At 37.5% G+C, this 26804-nt stretch overlaps 5 protein-coding genes across 6 annotated transcripts; 4 read left to right on the top strand and 1 right to left on the bottom strand.

Annotated features, from left to right (window-relative positions):
- The first annotated feature begins 427 nt into the window (after nt 1–427).
- Nucleotides 428–6239, top strand: LOC103951695 (glucosamine inositolphosphorylceramide transferase 1). The gene is made up of 4 exons (XM_048586245.1): nt 428–924; nt 1273–1395; nt 3845–4012; nt 4207–6239. Exons 1-4 carry the CDS (start codon nt 574–576, stop codon nt 5887–5889), a joined length of 2325 nt encoding a protein of 774 aa, XP_048442202.1. The 5' UTR covers nt 428–573; the 3' UTR covers nt 5890–6239.
- A 997-nt stretch (nt 6240–7236) lies between these two features.
- LOC103951694 (pentatricopeptide repeat-containing protein At1g08070, chloroplastic-like) lies at nt 7237–9443 on the top strand. Its single transcript, XM_009363139.3, has one exon. The coding sequence runs from the start codon at nt 7346–7348 to the stop codon at nt 9161–9163; it is 1818 nt and encodes a 605-aa protein (XP_009361414.2). The 5' UTR covers nt 7237–7345; the 3' UTR covers nt 9164–9443.
- A 1925-nt stretch (nt 9444–11368) lies between these two features.
- On the bottom strand, nt 11369–13788 carry LOC103951747 (transcription factor bHLH91). The gene is made up of 3 exons (XM_009363192.3): nt 12570–13788; nt 11924–12352; nt 11369–11733 (listed from the first exon to the last, which is right to left on the bottom strand). Exons 1-3 carry the CDS (start codon nt 13575–13577, stop codon nt 11629–11631), a joined length of 1542 nt encoding a protein of 513 aa, XP_009361467.2. The 5' UTR covers nt 13578–13788; the 3' UTR covers nt 11369–11628.
- A 3305-nt stretch (nt 13789–17093) lies between these two features.
- Nucleotides 17094–19417, top strand: LOC103951746 (transcription factor bHLH10-like). Its single transcript, XM_048586556.1, has 4 exons — nt 17094–17832; nt 18203–18399; nt 18545–18973; nt 19166–19417. The coding sequence occupies exons 1-4, from the start codon at nt 17094–17096 to the stop codon at nt 19265–19267; spliced, it is 1467 nt and encodes a 488-aa protein (XP_048442513.1). The 3' UTR covers nt 19268–19417.
- Nucleotides 19418–21920: 2503 nt separating this feature from the next.
- LOC103951693 lies at nt 21921–23728 on the top strand. Of its 2 annotated transcripts, none has more exons than XM_009363137.3 (2): nt 21921–22240; nt 23445–23728. In XM_009363137.3, exon 1 carries the CDS (start codon nt 21968–21970, stop codon nt 22238–22240), a length of 273 nt encoding a protein of 90 aa, XP_009361412.1. In that variant the 5' UTR covers nt 21921–21967; the 3' UTR covers nt 23445–23728. The 2 variants fall into 2 exon arrangements, with proteins under 2 accessions (XP_009361412.1, XP_009361411.1); XM_009363136.3 differs by having other exon boundaries at nt 21926–22240; nt 23456–23728.
- Nucleotides 23729–26804: the final 3076 nt, after the last annotated feature.

Below are 26804 nucleotides of genomic sequence, written 5' to 3'. Positions count from 1 at the left end.
AACCAAACTGCCTAGGCGGCCGCCTAGCTCTAGACCGATTTTTCGAAACGATTTGCCCTAAATAGGGGGCGGGCCTTCACTGCCTAGTGCCTAGGCCGATTTTTAGAACACTGCTTAACTGTTGATAAACATGCATATTACTATTGGTGACACCTCATTTAGTTTGCAAATTTTACGTTCAAATTTAATCTCCTTAGCATTATCGTAAACTTTATTAACCTTTCTCCCCTTCACTAAAGCTGTAAATTAAAAAAAAAAAAAGATTAGAAAAAAATATAGTTTTTTTTATAAAGGAGTAAATTGGGATTTTATAGTATTTTAATTTGATGGGCGACAATTCACATCACTTATATCCAGTAAAACGCTTTCCCTATAAAATCACCAACTCAAGTAACATCTCTCGCTCCGTCACCTTTTTCATTTTTCCCAAAAACCTAAAACCGCTAAATTTCAAACATCACATACTAATCACACAATTAATCAACCCAAATGCTCGCGGCGGTTGTTAAGGCGTTCTTCCTGCGGCTTTGACACCCAATCCATCGTCTGCGTCCGGTGGGGTTCTGGGAAAAAATGGGTTCGAGTCTGGCCTCCGGCAGCGGCGACGGCGGTGGCGGTGGTGCTGTGGGTGGTGGTTGTGCGAATGGTGCGAGTAATAGCGGCGGCAGCTGCTGCAACATGAGCGTTAAGTGCAGGTGCAGGTGGAGGTGCCTGATGTCGTCGGGGTTGGTGTTCTTCTTGGGGTGCTTTGTGTTGTTCGGATCAGTCGCCACGGTTTACGTCTGGTTCGCCTTCACGCCGTTTTATGCTCGGACGGCGTTGGCCTCTCCCTCCATGCTTGGGTGTCAGGAGGACAATGAAGGTTCATGGTCTGTTGGTGTTTTCTTCGGTGACTCTCCTTTTTCCCTCAAGCCCATTGAAGCTGTAAGATTTCTTTTGTTTTTTTTGTTTTTTTTCACTGTATGGGGCGTGTGTTATTTTGAGAATATTTTTTATTAATTTTAGTTTGGTTTTTGGTGGGTTTGGCTTGGATTTTCAATTTAGTCTTCTTTTGGTTTGACTTGTTTGGGATGAATTGGCCTTGCTGGAAGGGTGGTTTTGTTTTTTTTTTTCCTCTGTATTAAATTAATTTAGCTCTTGGAGGAAAAGTTCTTAAGGAAAACTCTTTTATTTAATTTAATTTTGTTAGTTTTTTTTTTCTTTCAATTTTTTTGTTAAATTATGGATTTTTGGAGATTTCGAATTTTGAAACTGGGTTGCAATTTGGTGTAGATGAATGTATGGAGGGACAATTCTGCAGCTTGGCCGGTGGCGAACCCGGTTGTGACTTGTTCTTCAGTTTCTGATGCTGGTTTCCCAAGTAATTTTGTTGCCGATCCTTTCCTTTACGTCCAGGTATTTTCTCTGCCCTTCAAATATTTTAGGTTTTTACAGTTCTGATGTATGATTGATTGCATGTCAATTGAGTTCGGTACTGATTTGCAGAATTCGAAGGCCAATTTACTGTACAGTATAGTCCGGAACTTGAAATATCACGAGTTTGTATACTTTAAACATTGAGTGAATTATTACGGCAGTGTATTTAGGTCATTTTTCTCACAAAACTTTGAGGACTAAATGATTTCATGTGTAGAGCACAAACTGATATGGTAGGGTATAGATTACAACCAATTTTCCTTGGGTCGAAGGTTTAAGGCTGGAATCGGGATTTGGTACACTTGAGTTGTAAGGTTTCAACAATATGTTTTCTACTCTTGTTTGTGGCAACAGTGATAACAAGTTTAAGTGAGTATAAGCTAGATGATGATATTGTGTTGTAGTCTGTTGACATTAGTGATATTTTTCATCATCTCTGTGTGGTGTGAAGTAGACAGGTCTTTTGTTGGAGAGTTGTATTAAGGAGAGGTGGAGAGGTGTTTGGTGGACATTAAGTGCATTATGGATGCATGATGGGTGTGGTCGTTCATTGGTTATTTAATTTCAACCTTTCATTCATACACCATTTGACATTGTGCTGTCGCTATGTTTGGTTGATTCGTCTTTCTCAAGCAAAACATGATTTTGATTAGGACCCAGATGGTAGTGAGAGAGTCCCTCTTTGTTGCTAACATGGTATTCCTTTTCTTCTCCATATTGTTCTTGTGGCAAAAAAAAAAAAAAAACTTGCCTTTGTCATTTTGTTAATAGATTGTTCTGATAGTGGTATCACCTGCCTTTGTCATTTTATTGATAGATTGTTTTGACATTGGTATCACCTGACTTTACTGGGTGCTGACCATATTGGATATAGATGCATTCAAGTAACTTGATAATATAAGATCCTGTTTGTTTTCCGATGGTGCTTTGCATGGGATCACCACTTACTAAAATTGTCATGGTATTGTGTGTTGGGTTTTACAGCCCATGATGAGTTGTCCTAAGTCTAATAGGAATTATAATCTTAGAGGATAAGATTGTTTACCGAATTGAAATTGTTTTCTGAATTGGAGTCGTTTTCCCAATTTAAATTGTTTACCCAATTGAAGTTGTTTTCCCAATTTGAGTTGTTTTCCCAATTGAAGTTGTTTAGCCAATTGAAGTTGTTTTCACAACTGGGGTTGGTTTCTCAATTGGAGAAGGATTCATAAATAGATTACAATTAGGATTAGTAATTCTTATTGAAGACCCTTATTATGTCTAAGGGGCTATTGCACTAGTTTTTAATTGGAGCAAAACAATATGTCAAGGAGTTAGAGTGAGAGAATATTGTGAGGGCGAAGTGTGTGCGAGAGAAAAGAAAAGAGATAAAGAGTGTATTTCTTGTTCTTGAAGGAGTTAGAGTGAGAGAATATTATGTCCCTTTTTGGTCAAGAAAAGAGATAGAGGTATTGCAGGATTATCCATAGTACTCATTATTGATATAGTGAAAGATTGTTGTTCATGCCCCGTGGATGTAAGCACATATAGCTGAACCATGTTAATTCTTGGTGTTGTATATCTTGGTTATTTGGTTTCGATTTTCCGAGTTTGTTCTGTTTTTCCCATTCTTAAACGTGATATGCACAACACCTTGAAAGGGACAGCCAATATGGTTGTCAATGATATTTTGTCATTGTAATTGGTTTTTGTTTCATCCCTTATATTTTCAAACTTAAGTCAAAATAGGGGATGTTATGTCTACTTGATTGAACCAAGGGTCCATTTGCTTTGGTCTAAAATTCTTCCAAGAAAAATGATTTCCTTGAGGAAAAAACAGGTCATTTTTCATTGTTGGGCTTTGAAAAAAAAGGAAAACTACTGTTTTATTTGGCACATGGATTAGAAAGTGCTAAAGTGAGGAATTATTGTAGTTATTTTGTGTATTCTTATTTCTTTTAGATCCTTTCACTTCGACCAGGATGTGATTGTCTGCCACCATGAAGGACAGAAATCTTTTTTTATTTATTTTAAGACAGGCTCTCCTTCCTTCCCTCGTCATCCTGCAGGAGAAAAATTATTTCCTGAACAAAAATCAAAAGTTATTCGACGAGTTTTTAACAATTAAATATTTTTTTCCTTTTGGGCAAGAACTGGTTTTATGCTGACTAAGTGGTTTACAATGTGGTAAGCAAAAGAAAATCCGGAATGTTGTCTCTGTTGTTTTTTAATTGAGCTGTACTATGATTTTCCCAGCTCATAGACCTTTTGGAGACTGTTAGCGGTGTTTGCATGTGTGTGTGTTGTGTGCATGTGTTTTGAATGTGTGTTTACGTGGATATGCATATTCTGATATGTCAGCATTGCATGTTTTAAGGTCTTAACTGTTAGTAACTTTTCTTAGAATTACTTGGGTCGTGCTACTCAATATCTCTGCTTTTTGTTTCAGGGAGATATTTTTTACTTGTTCTATGAAACCAAAAATTCAATCACTTTGCAAGGAGATATTGGAGTCTCGAAAAGTATTGATAAGGGAGCAACATGGCAGCAATTGGGCATTGCCTTGGACGAAGAGTGGCATCTCTCTTACCCGTATGTCTTCAACTACCTTGGCCAAGTAAGAACACATTTCTTTTTACGTGCACACCAGCCCATTTGATCCTGTCACCAGTGTGAATGAAAGTAAAGATCTGTAACAGATTATTTCTACACAATTGTTTGATGCATTTTTGGTCAAGTTGCAGCTTAACGGGACACACTGATTGCATAAAAAAGCACCTATATAACTTATTTTTTTATTGTTTCTTACAGATATATATGATGCCTGAGGGTGGTATGAAAGGGGATGTTCGTCTATACCGAGCACTCAATTTTCCTTTGCAATGGACTCTGGAGAGAGTGATCATGAAAAAACCTCTTGTTGATTCTTTCATAATTGATTATAATGGAGTGTATTGGTTGTTTGGTTCAGATAACACGGGATTTGGCACCACAAAGAATGGACAGTTGGAAATCTGGTATAGCAGCTCCCCTCTTGGTCCTTGGAAACCACACAAGAAGAACCCTATATATAATCGGGACAAGAGCTTTGGGGCTCGAAATGGAGGCAGACCATTTTTCTACAAAGGAAATCTTTATCGTGTTGGTCAAGACTGTGGTGAAACATATGGGAGAAGAGTGCGTACCTTTAAGGTGGAAGTTCTTTCCAAAGATGATTACAAAGAAGTTGAAGTTCCCTTGGGCTTGATAGAGCCAAGTAAGGGCCGTAATGCTTGGAACGGTGCTCGCCATCATCATCTAGATGTGCAGCAAATAAATACTGGTGAGTGGGTTGGAGTGATGGATGGAGACCGGGTACCATCTGGGGATTCAGTTCGGAGGTTTATTCTTGGCAGTGCTTCAGTTGCCGTTGTTGCTGTACTCATTATATTGATGGGTGTACTACTTGGAGCTGTGAAGTGTGTGATTCCTCTCAATTGGTGCACTCGCTACTCAGGTAAGCGGAGTGATGCGTTCTGGGCCTGGGAAAGGTCACATTTGTTTTCTTCCAAAGTGAGACGGTTTTGCAGCCACTTGAACAGAGGAGTTTCATTCCTCAGAGGTAGGATTAAGCCTAATACCTGTGCTGGAAGGCTGGTTCTTGCTATAATTTTGGCATTTGGAGTTGCAGCGATGTGCACAGGAGTTAAATATATCTATGGTGGTAGCGGTGCAGAAGAAGCTTATCCATGGAAAGGTCATTACTCACAGTTCACCTTATTAACAATGACCTATGATGCTCGTCTCTGGAATTTGAAAATGTATGTTAAACATTATTCCAGATGTTCCTCAGTGCGAGAAATTGTTGTGGTGTGGAACAAAGGAATACCACCTGAAGTTAGCGACTTTGACTCCACAGTGCCGGTTAGGATCAGAGTAGAGAAACAAAACTCACTGAATAATCGGTTCAAGTTGGATTCTTTGATAAAGACCCGAGCAGTTCTTGAGCTTGATGACGACATTATGATGACTTGCAATGATGTTGAGAGGGGATTCAGGATATGGCGCCAACACCCAGATCGTATTGTGGGTTTCTACCCCCGACTAATTGACGGAAGCCCATTGAAGTATCGAGGTGAGAAATATGCCCGGACCCATAAAGGATATAACATGATTCTCACGGGGGCAGCTTTCCTTGATAGTCAAGTAGCTTTCGAGAGGTATTGGGGAAAAGAAGCTAGCCAAGCGAGGGAATTGGTGGACAAGTATTTCAACTGCGAGGACGTACTGATGAATTACTTGTATGCAAATGCTAGTGAATCCAAGAATGTGGAGTATGTGAAGCCAGCGTGGGCAATAGATACATCGAAGTTATCTGGTGCTGCAATAAGCCGAAATACAAAAGTTCACTACCATATAAGGAGCAACTGCCTCCTGAAATTTTCTGAGATGTATGGAAGTTTGGCTGGGCGCAAGTGGGAGTTTGATGGGCGGAAGGATGGTTGGGATGTATAGCCAGGGAGGTATAGTAGCTAGTCGCTTACAACTCCTGAATTTGTTAATCCTTCTCTCTTCGTTTAGTAAACTTTTAGTAATCCATACTCCCTTCACCCCTGTGAATTTCTTGTCAGGGAATTAGTTTATCAATAGATTTGAATTTTGATCACTAAGATGTGCATTGTTTTTGTGTTTTCTGATGTCTTGCGGAGATTGATCCAGTATGTGTTTTTATCGTCTTGGTTTTGGATGTGCCATGGCCTCTGCAGCAGGGAAATTTTGTGTTGTGACATTACTCCGTTACATGTATGTTGAACTAATTTGAGAAATGATGTTTTGCCATATACTTTGAATGCTATATTGCCGGAGTGAATCATGAAAAAGGTACTTTGAATGCTATATTGCCATGTACAAATTTGGGTGGAGGATATGTAGCATCTGAGGAAATTGTATAATGGTGCTTGATGGTTTTATATGGTTGATAACTGTAATTGTGTAGGTTGTGTAATGATAGGAGAGAATCTTAATTAGTGTGACGGTATTTCAATTCAATCACGTATTGTTATGCGTTTCAAATTTGTGATATGACATTTGCGATTGACTTGAAATATTATCATATTATCATTCCTGTTGCATGAGCATATCCTCGATTATGCTTACCTTTGTGGTTTTGCCCTCAAAAGGGCATTCGTGTCATTTTAAAAATGGCATTCATCTACCGGTAATATGGTTGAAGAAATATAAATGAAACCGGCCGACCAATACAACGAATGAAACTGGATGTTTAGTCGGTTGGAGCATCTTGAATCGACAGTATATATGGCGACGTAAAAGATATGTATACATTAGTTGTTGGTCCAAAAACTCTTCCATGGACAATTTAAATGGGAGGTCAAATAAATCTTCCATGGACAATTTAGATGGGAGGGCAAATATTTGTTTGAGTGGAAACGTACTTAGTACTATTACCATCCGACAGTCATAGATGCTTATTGAATGTCACAAAAACCTATTTTGATCGTCATATAGTAATAGTAATAAGTACTTGTAAGTATAGTAGTCAAATACATAAATTTATACGTGGTTTTACATCTTCTAAAAATGTAAACGTGATGAAATAGGATGCAATATTGACTTTTATATCTCAAATTTACATTTGTAAGTTATATTGTAGTTAAAAAAACTTATCTTAAAGCATCTCCAAAGGCTGCTCCAACATGAAATATGTAAATTTGAGATTCTATTTAATTTTATCTCTTAATTAGTGGGATTGTCACCAAATATGTAAAAAAAGGAATGTAAATTTAGGTTTTTACTTATATCTTCCAGCAAAGATGTAAAAGAGAATTGAAGTTTTTAGCCAAAAATTACCATAGAAGAAAGAAGGCCAAAGGAAACAATTCAGTGTCTTCCTCCACCTTTCCAGTCGTCTTCACATTGTGAAAACCTCATATGCCCCCTATGAGTGTATGACATGAACTCCCAAGAATTATGGGTCCATGTTTATGGGAGACTCAAATCATGCAAATCAATAAGCACAACACAACTCAAACAGTTGCATTCATTTCTCATCAAAACAAGGCGTCTCCCTCTCAAATATCCCAACCTCATTTCTTCTCCTCCATCTCCTCCTCACAAACACAAATACTCACATTCCACCCACATCCTCTCTTTCTTAAATCACCTGGAAAAGCCAGACCTCTGCCTCTCCCTCTACAATGCCATCATCCAAGGCCTCCCTTCAAATCCCACCACCAAAACAGCCTCCCTTTTCCAACTGTTTGAATTGCTTGAACACATGCTTGCCAATGGCATCCTTCCTGACCACTACACCGTCCCCTCTGTTCTCAAAGCGTGCGCGCAGTTGCGTGCGCTGAGAGAGGGGCAGCAGATTCACGCCTACGCTATCAAGACCGGGCTTGTTTTGTCCAATGTTTACGTCAATAACACTCTTATGAGGGTTTATGCTGTTTGTGGGGTTATGAAATGGGTCCGGATGGTGTTTGATGAAAGTCCTCAGAGGGACTTGGTTTCGTGGACTACGCTTATTCAGGCTTATGTTAAAATGGGGTTTCCGAGAGAAGGAGTTGAAGCGTTTTTTAGGATGTGTGACGTAGAGATGAGGGCGGATGAGATGACGTTGGTCATTGTTCTCTCTGCTTGCTCGAAGTTGGGAGACTTGAGCTTGGGTAGGAAGATCAGTGGATACATTTACGATAATGGGGTATGCCGAGATGTTTTTATAGGCAATGCGTTGGTCGATATGTACTTGAAGTGTGGGGATGCCGACTTTGCACGTAAAGTCTTTAATGAGATGCCTGTGAGAAATGTGGTTTCCTGGAATTCGATGATATCGGGTTTAGCACACCAAGGGAAATTTAAGGAGGCGTTGGACGTGTTCCAGGAGATGCAAAGAATGGGTCTTGAGCCAGATGATGTTACTTTAGTTGGCGTTTTGAATTCATGCGCGAATCTTGGAGTGCTCAAGATGGGGGAGTGGGTACATGCTTATGTTGATAGAAATCAGATCGAGGCTGATGGGTTTATAGGAAATGCGCTTGTGGATATGTATGCTAAGTGTGGAAGTATAGACCGAGCCTTTAGAGTTTTTCAGCGCATGAATCGCAGAGACGTATATTCATATACTGCCATGATTGTTGGGTTAGCTATGCATGGGGAGGTAGAGATGGCATTGGATATATTTGCTGAAATGCCTAGAGTGGGCATTGAACCGGATGAGGTGACATTTATCGGAGTCCTTGCAGCATGTAGTCATGGAGGACTTGTGGCAGAGGGTCAGAAGTATTTTAGGGAGATGTCAAGTGTGTACAAGCTCAGACCTCAGACAGAGCATTATGGCTGCATGGTTGACCTGTTAGGCCGTGCCGGGTTAATAAACGAGGCAGAGGAGTTTGTTGAAAACATGCCAATTCAGCCTGATGCCTTTGTTTGGGGCGCTCTATTGGGAGCCTGCAGGATCCATGGGAAAGTAGAGCTTGCTGAAAGTGTGATGAAGAAACTACTGAAGGTAGAGCCCGAGAGAGATGGTGCATATGTGCTCATGTCAAACATATATTCCTCTGCAAATAGGTGGAGGGATGCAGTGAAGTTGAGACGGGCGATGAAGGGAAAGAACGTGAAGAAAACTCCTGGGTGTAGTTCAATCGAACTTGATGGTATTGTTCATGAATTCAGAAAGGGTGACAGATCACATAAAAGAAGCAAAGAAATATACAAATTGCTAGAAGAGATTATGAGCCACATAAAGAACCATGAGCTTCTGGCACACTGAACTCCATTCTTTTGATGATCGAGGCATATCGACATAAACCGTCAGCTAAACTGGGAAGGAGGAGCGCTGGCAGTTTGGCACATTTCAGCTGGCATGATCGATCAACTTGATCCCATGGTTCAAATTTACGGGCTTTTCAGGAGCTAATGCATCTTCTGCGAGGTAAGAATTAAGCAAGAAGATCAAATTTAATAATGTTGTCAACCTACCGAGTAATTCTTGTAAAGATTCATCTTGTAAACTATCAACTATACTTCATAATCCACACCAAATTTATTTAGTACTGGTGTCACTTGTACCGTGCTTCATTTTTCGTAAATCAGTCCATTTGTGCTGTACTAGGATCTTGGTTTTCCTCAGGCAGAAGCTGCATTATTTCATCTCCGATGCACATAATCGCATAGCTAACCTGTGTGTCGATTTTATCCTGTTTTAACGCTCTTCTCAGCAGCTAGGTATTCCAAAATTTTGCAGCAGGGGGTGGTTAAAACATCATACACATAATAATACCATCCATCTAGTGCCTAAGATTTTGCTTCCAAGTCCTTGTGGTATCCATAGCTAAAGAAGTTCACACACCCTTCTAATTTTCGGCCGTCTGATCGGATGAATTGAAGAAAATCAACGGATAGAAATTAACAAGGGGTGTGTAAGAAGTAAAATGAGGTGTGTGTATAGCACACCCCCTAAAGAAAACTTGAACTTAGTTGAAGCTATACCATGAATATCTAAGTTTAATGAACTTCTGGTAATGGGATTAATTTGAATATACAAATCTAATAGGGAAATGATAAACACACACTCTTTTTAGCATCTCACACGTACTTAATCTGTCTGTTGATTATACTTGATTTATTCAATTTATAACTAAAAATACAAAGAGGTGTGTGAGAAGTTAAAAAGAATGTGAAATCACATCTCATTTTATATATCCGAATGAAAACTTGTAGCTTCCTTGTAACATGATACGGCAAAATAATGCATGAAACAGTCGTACGACACAAACGTAGTTGAAACATCAAGGACCCGTTTGAGAGTGAGGAAAAAACACACAAGATGTTCTTCTCCCCATAAGTGTTTGTGGCCCCCAGTCCCAGAGTTGATCCGAAACGAACGTTAGATAGGGTTGGATGACGTGCATGCATATCCTAGTTGCCAAACAGAAGACGGTGGAAGAAGGGAGAGGGCAATTATAGATAGAACCACACAACTAGTTTGCCCCCTACAAAGTGTACAGTTTGGTGCCTGTAGAACTGGCTTACTTTGGAATATCCCATCCGGATGCACGCAGATCCTACAGATACCCATATCTTATGTATCGTGCGATCAGAAATTATTTGATTTTTTTTTATGTAAAATTAAACACAAATAGTATTTGACGAAAACTGACCGCACGATGTACGATAAACGACCTAGGATCCTCACAAAATAGATTCGAAAATGATCATTTTTCTAATTCGGACTTTGTTATTAATTTAATTTGTCCGACAGTTTTGCCAATTGCCATAAGCTTTGGAAACTATAATTATTTATTAACTACTCTCTGTTGGCTGCCCATTTGTTTCCCTTCCGTTAACAATTAACAAACTTCCATAGATCAAAATAATAATCTAGTAAATCATGTTTGAAGCGTCTGCTATACCGTGTTCGGTTCTCAGAGAGGCATCTACTACCAACGGTTGAGTATAAACACAAAACCCGAAAATCTTAAAATACGTTAGCTAAGTATTTCGTTCTCAGTTTTTAAGTTTATTTTTATAATTTAAACTGAAATATATATATATATATATATATATATATATATATATTAATACCACATGTGAGGTTCACATGCTAAGGATTGACGGAACTTTTATTTTTGGACATAAATTCTAATAGACTTTGCCATAAAGATTTGAATCCTCATATTTTTTTACCACATGGGTTATCTTCTAACTATCATATATGACGTTAACCGGTAGTAATGTATAGTGTAACAATTTGTATCTTAGGTTAACTTCAATCGGGTTACTACTTTCAACTTTATCCACTACAGCATGTTGCATGTTAGTACTATATGAATTTTAACATTAATGCCCGCACGTTGGGAGATTTTGACAATCTAGTTCTAACATTACGATGGTGTTTAAAAATTCGATAAGTTATGACATGTTACGTGTGGAGTCTGCTATTTTTTTTTTAGAAAAAAACAACAACATATTAGTAGAAAGCTTAATAATTTATCAATGACAATGACAGATTCTTAGACGAACTCGAAGATAAAGAAGGAACACTGCATGTTTGTCTACCTAGTACATACTAATTCGACACCACAAATTTGTAGAATTTTTATGAATTGTAATAATTAAAGAGGGTTAAGTAAAGCACCACTAAACCATGAAAATAAACTCTTTTAATACTATCTTTAAAAGACTGAATTGGTATTGATCCAATCCAAGCATGCAGGTTAATCTCAGGCCTCCTTCCTAATAACTGCTGGTGGGTGGAACCGCTGCTGCATATTGTCTGTCCAGAACCTCAATGAGCTTCCCAGCTATTGCGCTTGCATACAAACAAGACCCTTCATACATCTGCACAATTAAAACCAAACCCTAATTAATTAAAAACCAAAGTTAAACCAAGGGGCGAAACTAATCGTGAAATTTTGTTGTTTCTTGCGGTGCGTGTAACTTCTTAGATTACGTTTGATATGTCTGTCCTACATACGTTCTTGATTGTTATTAACGAAGTTTCATTTGATCTCACAAAAGACAAACAAACCTTGGTATTGAACAAGAAGCTGTAGGAATTGCCAATGTGGCCACCAGCAACATGGTGAAGATCAAGCTGCAGCTCATCAAGAATCCTGGACACAAACAGCAACAGGTTGATCTTCTTCCTCTGCACCAGTTTGATAGTAACTTCATCGTCGATAATGCGGATATCGACTTGGGTGTCTTTGGATTTCCTTTGAAGCCATGAGCTCCTCAGAGAGCCATTGCTATAGGACTGGTCATGATGCTCTCCAAGAGGCTTCACAGTACAGTTCTCATCATCTCCAGCGGAACCTCCATCGTGTTCAGTCTTGTGCCTCTTGATCCTCTCTCTCCCACACCTTTTCTTCTCCACCAGCAACTTGAGCTCGTCCACTGTCCTCAGAAGCTCGTTTATGTAATCAATTGCATCTCCCAGAATTGATGCTCTATCATTCTTTCCTCCAATTAATTGTACCCAGAAAAATAAATTAAGCAAAACAAAAAACCGAGGAAATGGTGTTTCAATTAAAACTGCAAAACAACTGATGCATTTTGTTTTATGAAATCAACACGGGATTTTCTAGTATGCTTCGGAGTATTCTATGCTGGGAATTTTTGGTCGTTACGTTCGCATACACTTGATGTGAAGTTTGTGAATTTTATGTGCGTACCTTTGTTGGGTTTGGAACCAAAGTCTTCAAGATATCGTACTTGCCATTCAATTGCTGTCTCCTTTGGCGCTCAGTGGCAAAGTGTTTGGTCCCTTTGAGATCTCTTCCTCTCCCATTAGAAGCCATTTCTCTCGAGAACTCCAAAACTCCGCTATCAAACTGCCTCCCAAGACTTCCATCTGGATCTGGGTCATACAGAACTCCTCCTCCGCTCCCCTCTCTCTCATCGCCGCCGCTACTGAACAGCGACCCGTTTCCTGGGCCGGGCAAGGTGTACCCATGAGGCAGAGATTGAAGCAACTCCCTGAATATTGGCGGCTGTGGAGGGAGGTTCAAATGGAAAAGAGGGTCATAGAGAACGGAAGAAGCCGTCCCCTGTGGAGTGTCAACGGCGCTGGGGAGGTCTCCGAGGGACCCCAAAGAGCTCGGAAAATTCGAGGTTTTTTGGATGGGGTTTGTGAAGGCGATGGATGGATTTTGGAGAAGAGAGGAAGGGGAGCATCTGGGCAAGCTGAAAACGTTGAGAAGGTCAGGTGGTTGTGGGTATGGAGTAGAAGTAGCAGTAGTAGTACCATCCGGGAATTGTTGCTGCATCTGATCATGGACTCCACGAATATTGTTGTCCCAATTTGTTGGGTGCTCAAAAGACACCAAATGGGAATTGTTGATGCTGTTGTCATGGTTAGTGGTGTTGTTGTATGGGTTATCGACATGGAACCCAAGTTCGTTTTGGAGCTCGATGTCCATGGAGGAATGATGATTTTGGTGACGGTGATGATGATAAGAAAGCTCTTCTATGGAGAGTCTGATGTTTTCTTCGACACCAAACCCGCTGTTGGTGGTGGTGGTATTGTGGTGGTGGGTGTCTGAACAAGGCATGAGAACTTGCGGTTGTTGTGGAGGCGGCGGTGGTGGTGGGAAAAGCGGGTTGACGTCTAGCAAGCTCTCTGCTGCAGAATCAGGGATGGAGTTCGGGTCAAAGTTGCAGCCTACTGTGTCTTGATACATTTTGGGTTTTGGACAAAAGCCGTCTCCTTCTTTTTCCCTTTAGGATCCGTTATTTCTTCACAATTCACGACATCAAGAACTGGTGGAGATAGAAAGAGAATTTGTGAGAGAGAGATTGATGGTAGGAGAAAGAAGGGACTAGTTATAACTGCAAACCTCTGTGGAGAGAGAGAGAGAGAGAATTGTTCTTTTTCTCAGTGATTTTCCAATTTGGCACAGCAGATCAGAAGCACCAGCTGGGAGTTTGTTACTGAGATCCCACCAGTGGGTCCACTCACAATCTCCGTATTTCTAAAAGAATGTTGTTGTTTACGTATTTATTTTTATTTCTCACGCATTTCTTATTAATTTTTTTTTATCTTCTTCAATTCATTGAATTTCACAGTAAAAAATTGAAAAAGATCTGTAAAAAGATAAAAAAAGAGTGGATATCACCACCCAAAAATTCTTGATTGCTCGCCTGATTTTGCCCTTTCGCCCTCTCATTCTTTTCATTTGCTTTTTTCTCCTTCGTATCGGTTCTCAAGTTAAGAACTTGTTTGCGTTGAGAACTTGGGATATACATTGTGGTAGCTATGGGGTGGGTGACTGCTTGTAATATTCTCATGACATGTATTTAGAGATTTACCTTAATACTTTTCTAATTCATGAGAAAATGCGATTGTGTTTTTCTTGTTACTCGATAAAAAGTCATAAAATTTGTTCAATCATTCACAACGAGTTCAATATAAAATAATGCAGAAGATGACTTACAAAGGTATTGATTTTCTGGACTCATTTTCTCTTTATACACTCTTTTAATTTCTTTCAATCTTTCGATTAAATGAATTAAAAGAAAAAAGCGAGAATATAAAAAATCACTACATTAAACAAAAAACTTTTGAATATTAATGTGTTAAAATATCTAAGCCCTTTACAAGAATTTTTATAATCCTAATAACTTTTATACACAGTGAGAAAGGTGGGTTCTCAAGGTTTGTTTAAAAGAAGAAACGTCATGGATATTCTTTTGAAATTACCTACCTGTCCAAAAGAGAAGGACGATGACTTGGTTCCTTGCTGTACACCAAAACACACTTCCACATTTTAGACTCCTAATTTAACTCCCCTTCTGCGATATCGCTTATATATTAAATAAAAAATTCCATTTTAATCATTGACGAAAATGATTTTTTGATTAAAATCATGAGTAATCAAAATCTAATTTTAGTCCTTTGATGAATTAATAACCTTATTTATTAATTATATTTTAATTATTTCTCTTTTTCTTCTTAATTTTTAATGTATTAATTTTATTTCATTATAATTATAATTTTCATTTTATTTATCGTAATATATTTTGTTGTAAACATTTAGATAAATTAATTTTTGTTATACAATATATTTCGATGTACTTTGTCTTCTTAATTTAGGTACATTAAATTCATTATAATACATTTCGGTGTATACATTTAGGTACACACATTTCGGTATATACATTTCGGTACATACATTTAGATACATTAATTTAATATAATACATTTCAGTGCATATATTTCAATACATACATTTCGGTACTAACATTTAAATACATTAGTTCAATATAATACATTTCGGTACATTAATTGAGTCTTTCAATTTTGAAGAATGTTAAATAAAATTAATAAATTAAAAAAAAACTTTTTTTGCTCAAAAATTTTAAACTTAAATTTGTTTATTTATAAATTTAAATATTTAATGGGAGACATTAAATAAAATGCAAATTGATTATTTTGAATTAAGGACACATCAAGAGACTATAATCAATATGTAATCTAACACCTGATTTATTTTAAATTTCAATCTTCTTGAAGAATTAAAGTCAAAAAATCCCTATACTAAATAATAAGTTTCTAATATATCCTTAATGGTTTTGTAGGACCATTTTGCCATTAAGACAAAATTCAACAGTAAGATTTTTACTTGTTTTTGTTCATGTCTCAAATTGTAATTTAGAGAAATAATGAATGATTTTGTGATAATTATAAATTATAAATAGAGCTTTGGTTGTGAGAGACAAATATAAAAGAACTAAAAACAGGAAGAAGAATAAAGAAAACCTTTTTCGAGTATTTCACGCAAATTTGGTTATTCTCCGAGAATGAGTTTCGGCAGGAGCCCTATTTTTCATACAGTTTATGTGGACCCCACTTCTCACTTCTCCCATGCAAACCGCCATCCCGAACTAACCATTCCTACCATTTAACAAGAAAGACTGAATTTTTATTTCATTTTAAATCCTCTCTCTTGTAAAGGACTTGCAAGAATTTTTAAGGGACTTTTTTAAAGTGAGCTAGGTTCATTATAGATTTGTTCTCATCATATAATTTAACGTTAATTTTTGTGCTAATGTTTTAAAAACTATACTAAAAACATGAGAAGTTAGAGAGTCTCACTTTTGAGAGAGTTCCTTTAGAATTTCTCAGAACTTACACGTTATATTTACATATACATTATGATGTTCTGTGTGAATAATTCAATGTATAAATTTCTCTCTACATGACGTTGTAGCTTTTAATACAGAACAACATAATAATATTGTATTCATGTCAATTACGTTTGCTATCTCTCATATAATATCACTTATACAAAAAGAGAATCTAACTAATTCCATAATAATGAACTGAAAGTTGGACAATATTGTGCAAATTACTAAATTTTAAGGTTGTCTGTGACTAGTTGACAACCTTGTCTCCATTTGGTCAGAGAAGTTCTCATTTTTGACTCATACGGATGCAACGATCATATATGATGTACACGTATATTAATCATTTCGACTTATTTCCAAGTAAGTAAACGTGAGATGATTGTTAACATGTTGTTGACTGTTTAGTCTAAAGTATAGAGAGCTAAGGTCCTTGATGTTTAGGACGTGCACGCATGTCCTAATTGCAGAATGGAAGTGTATAGAACCACACAACTAGCTTGCAACCCTACAAAGAGTACAGTTTGATGCATGTAAAATTGGGGTCGGACATTGTTATTAACTTGGGTAAACTTTGGTTCTCGTTCTTGATTGATTAAAATTTTAGATTGAAACTTTATTAATTTGAATACTTTGATTGAATGGTACAAAATATTAAATTTAGTATTAATTAATCCTTCTTAAATCATGCAAAAACTAATACCAAATAGAGATTTTTAATTTTTTTTTCCTCAAATTTGAATTGTGTGAAATCTGATCAGATTTTATATTTTTTTTAAAATATAATGTTTTATTTTTATTTTTAAATATTTGTACATTTTACATATATATAACAAAGTGGCACATTGTAAGTAAATTATGAGTACAAATAAGAGAGAAAAAAAATTAACAAATAAAAGTTAACAAATAAATTTTGCGAACAAACAAATCTGTTGTCAAATTTGAGGCTCTACTAATCTCTTACACAAGGTTAGGAACGTAGGACTTGGGTTTAGTTCTCACCTTACATGGTTTATGTTGTGTAAATGCAGCACAAAAAGGCAGAGGCAAACACACAGAGACTTTCTCCAAAAATGTATCAAGACACACTAAGCTGCAATTTTGACCCAATCTCCATCCCAGAATCTGCAGCAGAGAGTATACCCAACCACGACCCTCTCCCTCCTCTACCACCGCCGCCACAACCACCGCAAGTTCTGATGGATGAGCTATCTTGTCATCACCATCACCATAATCATCATTCCTCCATGGACATCGAGCTCCAAAACGAACTTGGGTTCAATGTGGATAATCCAAACAACACCACCACTGACCATAACGACAATATCAACGATTCCCATTTGGTGTCCCTTGAGAACCCAACAAATTTGGACGACAGTATTCATGGAGTCCATGATCAGATACAGCAACAATTCCCTGATGGTACCACTTCTGCTACTTCTACGCCATACCCACAACCACCTGACTTTCTCAACCTTTTCAGCTTACCCAGATACTCCCCTTCCACTCTTCTCCAAAACTCATCTACAACCTTCACAAACCCCGTCCCCAAAACCTCGAATTTTCCGAGCACTTTGGGGTTCCTCGAAGACCTCCCCAGCGCGGTTGACACCCCACAAGGGATGGCGTCTTCTCTTCTCTATGACCCGCTTCTCCACTTGAACCTTCCTCCGCAGCAGCCATTGTTCAGGGAGTCGCCTCAGTCTCTGCCACATGGGTACACCTTGCCTGGCTCAGGAAACGGATCATTGTTCAGTAGCGGCGGCGATGAGAAAGAGGGGAGTGGTGGGGGCATTTACCCAGATGATGGCTGTTGATGTTTAACCCTTTGAGCTGATATATTGGAGCCAAAGTCACAAGTTTTGAATTCCATTTTTATATGTTTAAATTTCTGATGTAATCTGAGCCATTGGATCATAGTCCAAGTGGTCTCTTCTCTAGGATTTAAGTGATAGATTATGACAAGTGTAATCGTGATAGAATCAAAGGCTAGGATTTAATCTTGGTGTGAAGTTGTTAGAGAAGAATCTCACTTCTCTCTCCTCTAACGGTTATATTTGATTAGTGGAGTGTGAAATACAATAAGAACCTTCATCATTCTCGCAGCACCATAGCTGCATTTTCTCTGCAATTTTCCTTCTTCCCAAACACTCAAAACCTTCATAAAACTAAATATTAAAAGCTATGAACTCTAACAATGGCACTATTACTGAGTCTTTTTTTGAGGATGGAGTTATGGAGTTCTCCAGAGAAATGGATTCTATTGGAAGAGGAAGAAATCTCGAAGAGTCCAAAAACCTTGCCATTAATCGCGGTCGGAGACAGCAGTTGAATGACAAGTTCTTCACCTTGAGGAATTTGATTCCCAACCCAACTAAGGTGTAGGCACAAATTTTAGAATTCCAAATCGCATTCTAATTTGAATTTGATGTGGCAGTTTGGCTTGTAGTTTTCCAGTTTTTCCCTCTGTTTTTTTGGCTTGATAATTTTATTCTTTCTAAACATTTGTTGCTTGGGATACAAGAATGATAAAGCATCAATCGTGGGAGATGCAATTGATTACATAAACGAGCTTCTGAGGACAGTGGATGAGCTGAAATTGCTGGTGGAGAAGAAAAGGTTTGGGAGAGAGAGGATCAAGAGGCACAAAACTGAACAAGATGGAGGTGCCCCCGGAGACGATGAGAACTGCAACATTAAGCCTCTTGGTGAGCGTCATGACCACTCCTACAACAATGGCTCTCTGAGGAGCTCATGGCTTCAAAGGAAATCCAAATACACCGACGTCGATATCCGCATTATCGAAGATGAAGTTACCATCAAACTGGTGCAGAGGAAGAAGATCAACCTGTTGCTGTTTGTGTCCAGGCTTCTTGACGAGCTGCAGCTTGATCTTCATCACGTTGCTGGTGGCCACATTGGCAATTCCTATAGCTTCTTGTTCAATACCAAGGTTTGTTTTTTTCACTAGTCCGCAATTGTCTGAATTTTTCCTTTTTGATAAAACGATATTCTAAATTCGTCTAATATATGAGAAGGAGAAATCACATTTGTGTGCAACGAGGCAAACACACTTGACCAACTGTGTCCTAATTCACTTAATTCGTTTGGTTTTACTAATTAGGGTTTGGTTTTAACTTTGCAGATGTATGAAGGGTCTTGCTTGTATGCAAGTGCTATTGCTGGCAAGTTCATTGAGGTTCTGGGTGGACAATATTCAGCAGTTCCACCTACCGGCAGTTATTAGGAAGGCATTAGATGGTCCCTGGATTATTGTTTTAAGTCTTTTAAATAGTATCTTTTACTGAAATGTTGGAGAGTTGGATTGAGTAGTTCACTTGAATATATTATTGTGGTGTTTTCTAAATTTTCTAGAGTCAGAATAAGAATAGTGTTGATTTCATACAAGTTGTTTGCTAACTTACTTGAATCGGAATTAAAACTAATTTAATTACTAAATTGTCGTCGTTCCAAACAGATTCTTTTGGTTTAAAAGTGAATGTAAACTTAGATGTTTAAGCATCGTTTGGTACAGAAGATTGGATTGTAATAGATAAATTATTATATTCAAGATATGTTGAATGAAAAAAATAATAGAATCATGCTCAACTTTAGACAACGGACATGTCAAAACACTATCTGTTAAGCCACTAAATTTTACAATCTATTAGTATTTCACTTCACATATAAGTGAGAGGTTGTGTACGATTTTTATCCAAGGTGAATTTGAACCAAATTATTATGGCTAGTCCATTGTGAGGTTGAACTTAGGCCATCTCCAACCGATGGCTGGCTAGAGGGCTCATTTTAGCCCTCTGGCCCTCCAAGATTCTCCAAGATATTAATATTTTAATGAACAGTACATAGTCATATTTGCTTCTGTCTTCAACTGAGGGCCAAAGGGCCAGATGGCTCGTTTTAACCCTATCACAAAAAACTGTCTCCAACCGAGGGTCATAGGACCAAACATAATTTATTATTTAAAAACTACAACTTAAATGTTTTTTTAAAAAATATGAAAAACTAGAAATGTTTTTAATAATTTGTTAAATGTTGTTAAAAACTACAAATTTTGTAAAATAAAAGTTATAGGAAAAAAAATAGAATTTAAAAAAAATAAAAAATAAAAGTTAGAGGAAAAATTTCGTAAATAAAAAATAATAATAAAACTGTAAAAAAAAAAAATTCAAATCAATCCTGTCGGTTAAAACCGACAGGATTGATTTGAATTCTGGCCATGCAGCCAGCCCTCTAGCCCTCTCGTATTCCGTGAGGCCCTCTCAGATTCCACAGCCCTGTAGCCTAGTCCTCGGTTGGAGAAGGTTTTTAGGCTATTTTCGGCCCTTTGACCCTCAGGACCATTCGATTGGAGATGACCTTACTCCTCCACCATTTAGTATAGATAATATCGTATGTATGCACAATACACTAATGGTTGAAGAAAACAAGTATTAATGCTGCAGAAAATGTAATTCCAGTGCTAACCAAATTCTACATGAAAAATGTGTTTTGTGTTATCAAAGGGTATCAAATTACAAAACCCTACTAATCCAACATTTTATTAACTTTTCACCAAATAAAAAAGCACATTTTATTGACTGAGACTTTTTATCGAATACTAGATGTGCGTTCAACTAAAATTATATCGTACAACTTAAACCGGTACACAATAAACAGTTTAGTTGTTACTAGTTGTTATAGGGAAGAAAATTGGTGAATATCAGTTATTGCGATAAAACGCTATTTGTAAGATATTTTAATTTTTAAAATAGAAGCGTCAATTAGATTTCAATTTAAAACTAGCAACCAGCACTCACACTATACGTGTGCATCTCAATTTTCTTTTTATTGTGGTATGAGTTATAATCAATGTGCAATGTATACAACATTCTAAAAAGAAAAAAAATCTTTTCACTGTGGTATGAGTTACACGAACTTATGAAAACAATTACTAACATTAGTGAAATAAAACCAAACTTATGAGTTAGGCAATACTTTCAGAATTTTATAATAATTTGTAAAGATATTGTTACATAAAACACTAAAATCATCACTAACTTCAATACGTCTCCCAAAAGTTGTATAATGTGAAACTCTACTTGGATGAAACCAAGCCCTGTAACAAAGTAAAAACAATTGAATGCAACACAATAAGTAATTGAGGAGTGATAAATCATGATTAATATATGTATTTCAATAACACATTGAAAGTATTGCAAGGGATTTTAAATGCTTAAAAATTTCTTCCTCCACCCTCCCATAAGATGCAGAAACTAAATAATGAGGTTCATACTTTTAGAACATTGGATGCCCATTCATGGTGGGAGGGCCTCCAGTCTAGGATTCATGGGTCAAAGAGGCAGGGGGCGGCGAAATAGGGGTCATGGGGGAAAACGTAGAGGATGTGGAAGAAGTTGTTGGGTGGTGGGTCTGGCGGAGGGCGATTAGGGTTGGAGGAGAGGATGAGCCTACATAATTTGCAGGTGGGTTAAAGGCAGGCGGGGTGGGAGAAGAGAATGAAGGAGGTGGGGTGGTTAGAGCTGTTGAAGAGGATTTTGGCGAGAAAGATGAATGATAGAGAATGCGAGAGTAGGAAGTTTTTATTTTTGTTTTTGTTTTTATTTTTACAAATTAGAAATATGTTAGAATTACATATAGGTGAGGCTTTGAAAAAAAAAAACAGCAAAATTTAGTTGTGTGAAATTAAATTTTTGCCCATATTTCTTATTCATGTTTTGTTTTAATTAGATGATTAAACTGATAATTTTATATGATTTTGATTGATAATGAATGTTTTATTAGTTAATAGAGGTTTTTAATTTTAAAATAAATAAATAACAAGAACATAAAAAGTTAGGGTATTTTCGTCAAAGAAAGTGATCTGATTTTAAAAGAAACAATAAAAACCCCACTCTGAGCAGCGAACGAAAAGTGAAGTGAGAGAAAAATGGGAAAGGGAGTAATTTGGGCGACGGCGGAGGACTTGGCAAGAAACAGAGGACGCGTCCTCTCTCTGTATCGCCAGATACTCAGAAGCCTTAACTCGCCTAGCTTGCCGCTGAATCTGGCGGCAAGGCTGGCCAAGAAAGCGGAGGCGCGCGCAATCTTCATGTTGGCGGCGGAGGAGAGGTCCCTTCACAACATCGACGACCTCGTTGATGCCGCTCATTACTCTCTCTCCCTCTTGAGGAAGGGGGAATTACCCAAATACATTCAATGAGTAGGTTTCTGTTTCCTGTGGATTTTCACTCGAATTGGAGCTTGACCCAGTTGGGTTTTGGTGTCCAATTGTTGAATTCAACTGGGTTTCTGGGTTTTAGGGAATGGTTATGATTTGATTTGGTTGTGAATGTCTTGATCATTTAATTAGTAGAAGAAATTGGTTGCTTTCTGATCATTGGTGGAAGTTTTTATGTGCTTTCAATGATTGATTGATTTGTTACTCATGTTTCAGTAATGTGATTTAGTTAGTTTTAGTCTTGCAATTGTCCAGGTTGATTGATGTTTGGTTATTTGGAAAGTCGTTATTTCGGTTTTAGTTTTGAAGTCGATTAATTTGTGAAATATATTGTCTTATGTGGTGGGCAAAGTGAGAAAAGGAGCGTTTTAGAGACTAGCAGATAAAATTCATTGATTACTTCTTGAACAGGGATGAAAATTTTGTCTCTGCTGCTGTATGTGTAGTGGGGTGCTGAGGAGTAATTACTGGAGTGTTAGTGGTAAATGATGTGTTAATGGGGTTTTTCTGGTATTATATAAACTGGTTTTGATTGGAAGAATTTGATGCATTTTCGATATGTTAGCCATCAAATCCGTACACCTCTAGCTCTGTATACTGAATCGGCCTACTATGAATGTTAAAATCCATCAAAATATAAACTGGTTTTCTTGTCCAGTCTGGTGTGTTTAACATTCATAATAGGCCGGTATCAGTATACAGAGCTAGGGGTGTATAGATTTGGAATTTGGCTAACATATTGGGAAAGCATCAAATTCTTCCCTGCATATTATTTATGGCAGTTGGCATCTTCCAAGTTCTGTCGTCGAATGTTTGGTTTTGCATGTCTAATTCTGGTTTTCTGTTTGTTTTTGTGGATTTTCTGAACTACTGTTAGCACTTGTGTATTACGATTATTTGTAATGGAACCAAATCAACCCATGTATTAGGATATTTGAGTTATATTTTCTTGTATAAGTCAAGCAACAGGCATTTGACTAATGGCATTGTGTGAAATTGTTTATAGAATTATTATCCATTCCACTGTCGATAGCGTAGCTGAGAGTTAGAATGGATGATTATTATGTATGTTTGTGCAGTAACCAATTTTTTAATGAATTGGGACATAGTATGTTTGCATATTTTTTTTTTTTTTTTTTCTTTCCCCTTATTAAAGAACAGCAGTTTTTATAATTTTGTCTTGCGGAAATGATGCAGGCCTTTTCTGTAAGATTTCAGTTTCTCCTTTGGGTGCTCTTGCAAAGAGATAGGAAGTAGAGCAATTTGTCTATTCTCGGTTGCTCTCCTGTTTGCTGAGATTGACAAACTAAACTATCAAACGTTTGCGACAATGTGAAGCTGGTAGGCCTACGCAAAATCGAAAGATTTGTGTGCATTTGATTTAAGATTACCATCTATTGTATATACATACCATGAACAATTCGTTCTGCATATGGTAGTTCAATAATATTTTGCTTCCTTTAAGACTCATATGATTCTTAATTTGTGCTGCATTTTGGTAAAATTTGTTGAATAGCTTCTCCATCAATAAGATTGGTTTATTCGTTGGATTAATATGTTACATCAAATGAAACAAACTTCTCAACTTTTGCCTTTTTAATGTAACAAGAAAAACTAGAATGGCAATATAGGTAAGTGCCATGGCAACTAATCAGCTTTATTATTTTCCCAGTTGCTCCAGGTCCCCACCAAAATCTTCATTAGTCTCGTTTATGGCTTGATCACTTCCATTAGCAACTTGATTATCCAGGAAATATTATTGGGGTGGACATTAAGAATAGAGTGCACAATATGTGAAATTTTTTACGAGTTGAGCATGCAAATTGGCATTTCATCGAGCCTTTAAAGGCCCGAGGTCATTTGCAAGTCATATCACACGCCTGTCGACATGCCTAGCTAACACTCTTTCTATCTTCTCCCTTTCTATGGATATTTGAATGGAGAGCTTTGATGACCCGCACATTTTTTGTTTTGACGAGTGCTGGTTGAGATTTACCCAAATCCCAGCCATTCACTATTGAAGAAAATGTACGGTGGTGGGGTGGGGTTTGAATTTCCATCTGAATGGATCTATAGTTTGCAGCATGCATGCTATAGCTAATATAGGTTTTGTGCAGCATACAAGAGATTACTGCTGCGTGCATGGGATACTGGCAGTGATTAGTTTCTCACATAAGTGGAACGAAACTACTTTGGTTGGAAGAAAATCAAAACTTCTACTAACACTACGTCAGCTGGTTTTATTGTTTTTGAAAACGGTGGCGTGGGACGGTTCGAGAGTGAAGGAATCGTAATGGTACTATGGCATGTATGCAAATTCGGCATCGCCTAGTCAGGGATTGTTGGATGTGTACACTGATTGACTCGGAATCGCTGGTGATAGTTCCCAAGAACGTGACATTCAAAGGCCGTAATGGTAAGTACCTCAGCGCTCCATCTGTCGATGGGAACCCATATCAGCAGTTTGAATCGACTGACATTGCAGACTTAACAATTGGGAAGCAGGTCTTCACCAACGCCGACGGAAGCCTCCGCCGCATAAAGTCCAATTCCTCGGGTAAATTCTCAAGGCTTACAAAGGATGATTGGATTTGCGTCGACGAACCCACGGCTCCTTGGAGATCACGGCATGTTCAACTTTGTCACAGTTTCACTCCTCGAATACCACAGCTCACAACCTACACAACTTCAAACCTGAAACACTTCCTGCAGATCCGAGCTTTGGCAGCCCCAAACCCCAACTCACGAAGCCCACACAAATTCGACACAAAACTATCGAAGCACAAACCTGCTTCCACGGCTTCAGTTGCTGCTTCTACAATCTGTGCACCAACACCAGACCCCTAATAAATCTACGAGAAACAAGGCAATTTTGCCAGCAAGTGCTGAAGATGGGGATGGGGTTTTATTATTTTAATATTTTAAAAATATTAAATATTTTTTTTTAGTTTTTAATAATATTTTGTCAAATTTTTTTAATAGAAAGTGGATCCCGAATTAAGCCACATAAATATTTAATTAAAAAATTCATGACAAGTAACGGAGGTATAACATTGGAACAAATTCTAAAGATAATGTATGACATTGTCAATTTTAAAAAATAAGGTATGATAATGTCGTAAAATTAATAGTTGAAGTAATTTTTTATTATTTACCCTATAAAAAAATAGGCGCTGAGAAGGAAATGGCTGTAAGGTGTAGTGATTGAAGAAAAGGGGAGCTGGAGGCACAGATTTTTGAACCCAGCAAGTTTCTAAAAAACACATAAGAAAGGGAGGTGGGCTGCAGCAACAGGAAAAGATGGTGAGAGGTTGGGCCCCAATTTGGGCCTAGCAGACAACACAAATGAAGGCCTTGGGCTTCAGACCTTGGAAAAGTAAGGTGGAGCGCTAATTAAGTTGGGCTTAAAAATAATAAAAATATATATACTTGGGCTAAAGTATATGCAAGAAAAAGGATGAGAGAATTTTTCAAGTCTTTTTTCTTGAATGACTCGGGAAATTTAGGACACATCTTTCGGTAATTCTCCTCGATAGGAGATTTGGAGAGACTTCCATTATATGCTACTACACTTCATCACTTGAAAGTTTTGTGATTATTTAGTGACTTGGATTTTGCAAGTTCCTAACCGAGAAACTTTCTTTGCTAGGGACTTGGGTGAGCACTATTTGTACCAAACTTCACCAATCTCGAAACTACCGAGCATGATCAACTTTATACCTTCAGAAACCCATTAAAGTTTCTTGTTGAGGTACCCTGCTGAAGCACAAGAGTTTCTCTCCAACCAGGAGGCTAATCATAATGGGATACGTGCCAACATCAGAATAAAACTCCTAAAACTCTACATTGACCATGGATGAAAGCATGCGACTCTGCTCAACTATAAAAGAAGATCATTCTCCTACAATTAATTTCTAATGATATTATTTTACTTAACCCATTATTAGAACTCACTAATGGTGATTATGTTTAAACCTTTGTATTATGTAAACTCTACATTGTTAATGAAAACTCCTGTACCCTTGTGACTTTGGATGAACCAGGTACATCTTGTGCTTGTTTCCTTGTCTCTATCTCTTTACATATTACCTACACTAGGTGACTGAAGCAACCTTACAAAGGCGACACTCTATGTTGTTCTAAAGTCAATCCGATTTTATGCATCAACAGAGGTGATAATAATTTGTTTTATCTTTTGTTGTTTTTGCTTATTCTATTTACAGGATAGAAGTGAGAATCAGATTTGGCATCAAGGAATGTTATGGTTTAAACAGTAACTTCAATTTTCCTTTTAGCCTTTTTTTTTTCTATGCTCACTCTCTTTAATCCTTTTATTATGCTTTTGAAAATATTTTGATTAGTTTTTTATTTTATTTTCCGGGTGTTCTTTGATTTTATTTTCCTACTATCCTGGAATATATGTATTGTTTTTTCAAGAAATTATATCTTGCTACATATCATCTACAGTTGCTAATTGAGTTTTGCTGGTTGGTGTTGATTTGTGGGTTCAAATACTTCCCCAAACCCTTTGTGCCCAAATAAGAAG

Source organism: the organism of the source record quoted next, unplaced genomic scaffold (assembly GCF_019419815.1).
Source record: "Pyrus x bretschneideri cultivar Hongxiangsu unplaced genomic scaffold, Pyrus_bretschneideri_v1 Contig24, whole genome shotgun sequence".
NCBI lineage: Eukaryota > Viridiplantae > Streptophyta > Magnoliopsida > Rosales > Rosaceae > Pyrus > Pyrus x bretschneideri.
This window is presented reverse-complemented; position numbering and strand designations above follow the sequence as displayed.

Coding starts and splice junctions, on each gene's coding strand:
- LOC103951695 (XM_048586245.1), top strand. CDS start 574: ATGGGTTCGAGTCTGGCCTCCGGCAGCGGCGACGGCGGTGGCGGTGGT. Junction 925..1,272: donor CCCTCAAGCCCATTGAAGCT/GTAAGATTTCTT, acceptor AATTTGGTGTAG/ATGAATGTATGGAGGGACAA. Junction 4,013..4,206: donor TCTTCAACTACCTTGGCCAA/GTAAGAACACAT, acceptor TGTTTCTTACAG/ATATATATGATGCCTGAGGG.
- LOC103951694 (XM_009363139.3), top strand. CDS start 7,346: ATGAACTCCCAAGAATTATGGGTCCATGTTTATGGGAGACTCAAATCA.
- LOC103951747 (XM_009363192.3), bottom strand. CDS start 13,577: ATGTATCAAGACACAGTAGGCTGCAACTTTGACCCGAACTCCATCCCT. Junction 12,353..12,569: donor TGGTTCCAAACCCAACAAAG/GTACGCACATAA, acceptor ATTGGAGGAAAG/AATGATAGAGCATCAATTCT. Junction 11,734..11,923: donor GCTTCTTGTTCAATACCAAG/GTTTGTTTGTCT, acceptor TTAATTGTGCAG/ATGTATGAAGGGTCTTGTTT.
- LOC103951746 (XM_048586556.1), top strand. CDS start 17,094: ATGTATCAAGACACACTAAGCTGCAATTTTGACCCAATCTCCATCCCA. Junction 17,833..18,202: donor CATTTACCCAGATGATGGCT/GTTGATGTTTAA, acceptor AAATATTAAAAG/CTATGAACTCTAACAATGGC. Junction 18,400..18,544: donor TGATTCCCAACCCAACTAAG/GTGTAGGCACAA, acceptor TTGGGATACAAG/AATGATAAAGCATCAATCGT.
- LOC103951693 (XM_009363137.3), top strand. CDS start 21,968: ATGGGAAAGGGAGTAATTTGGGCGACGGCGGAGGACTTGGCAAGAAAC.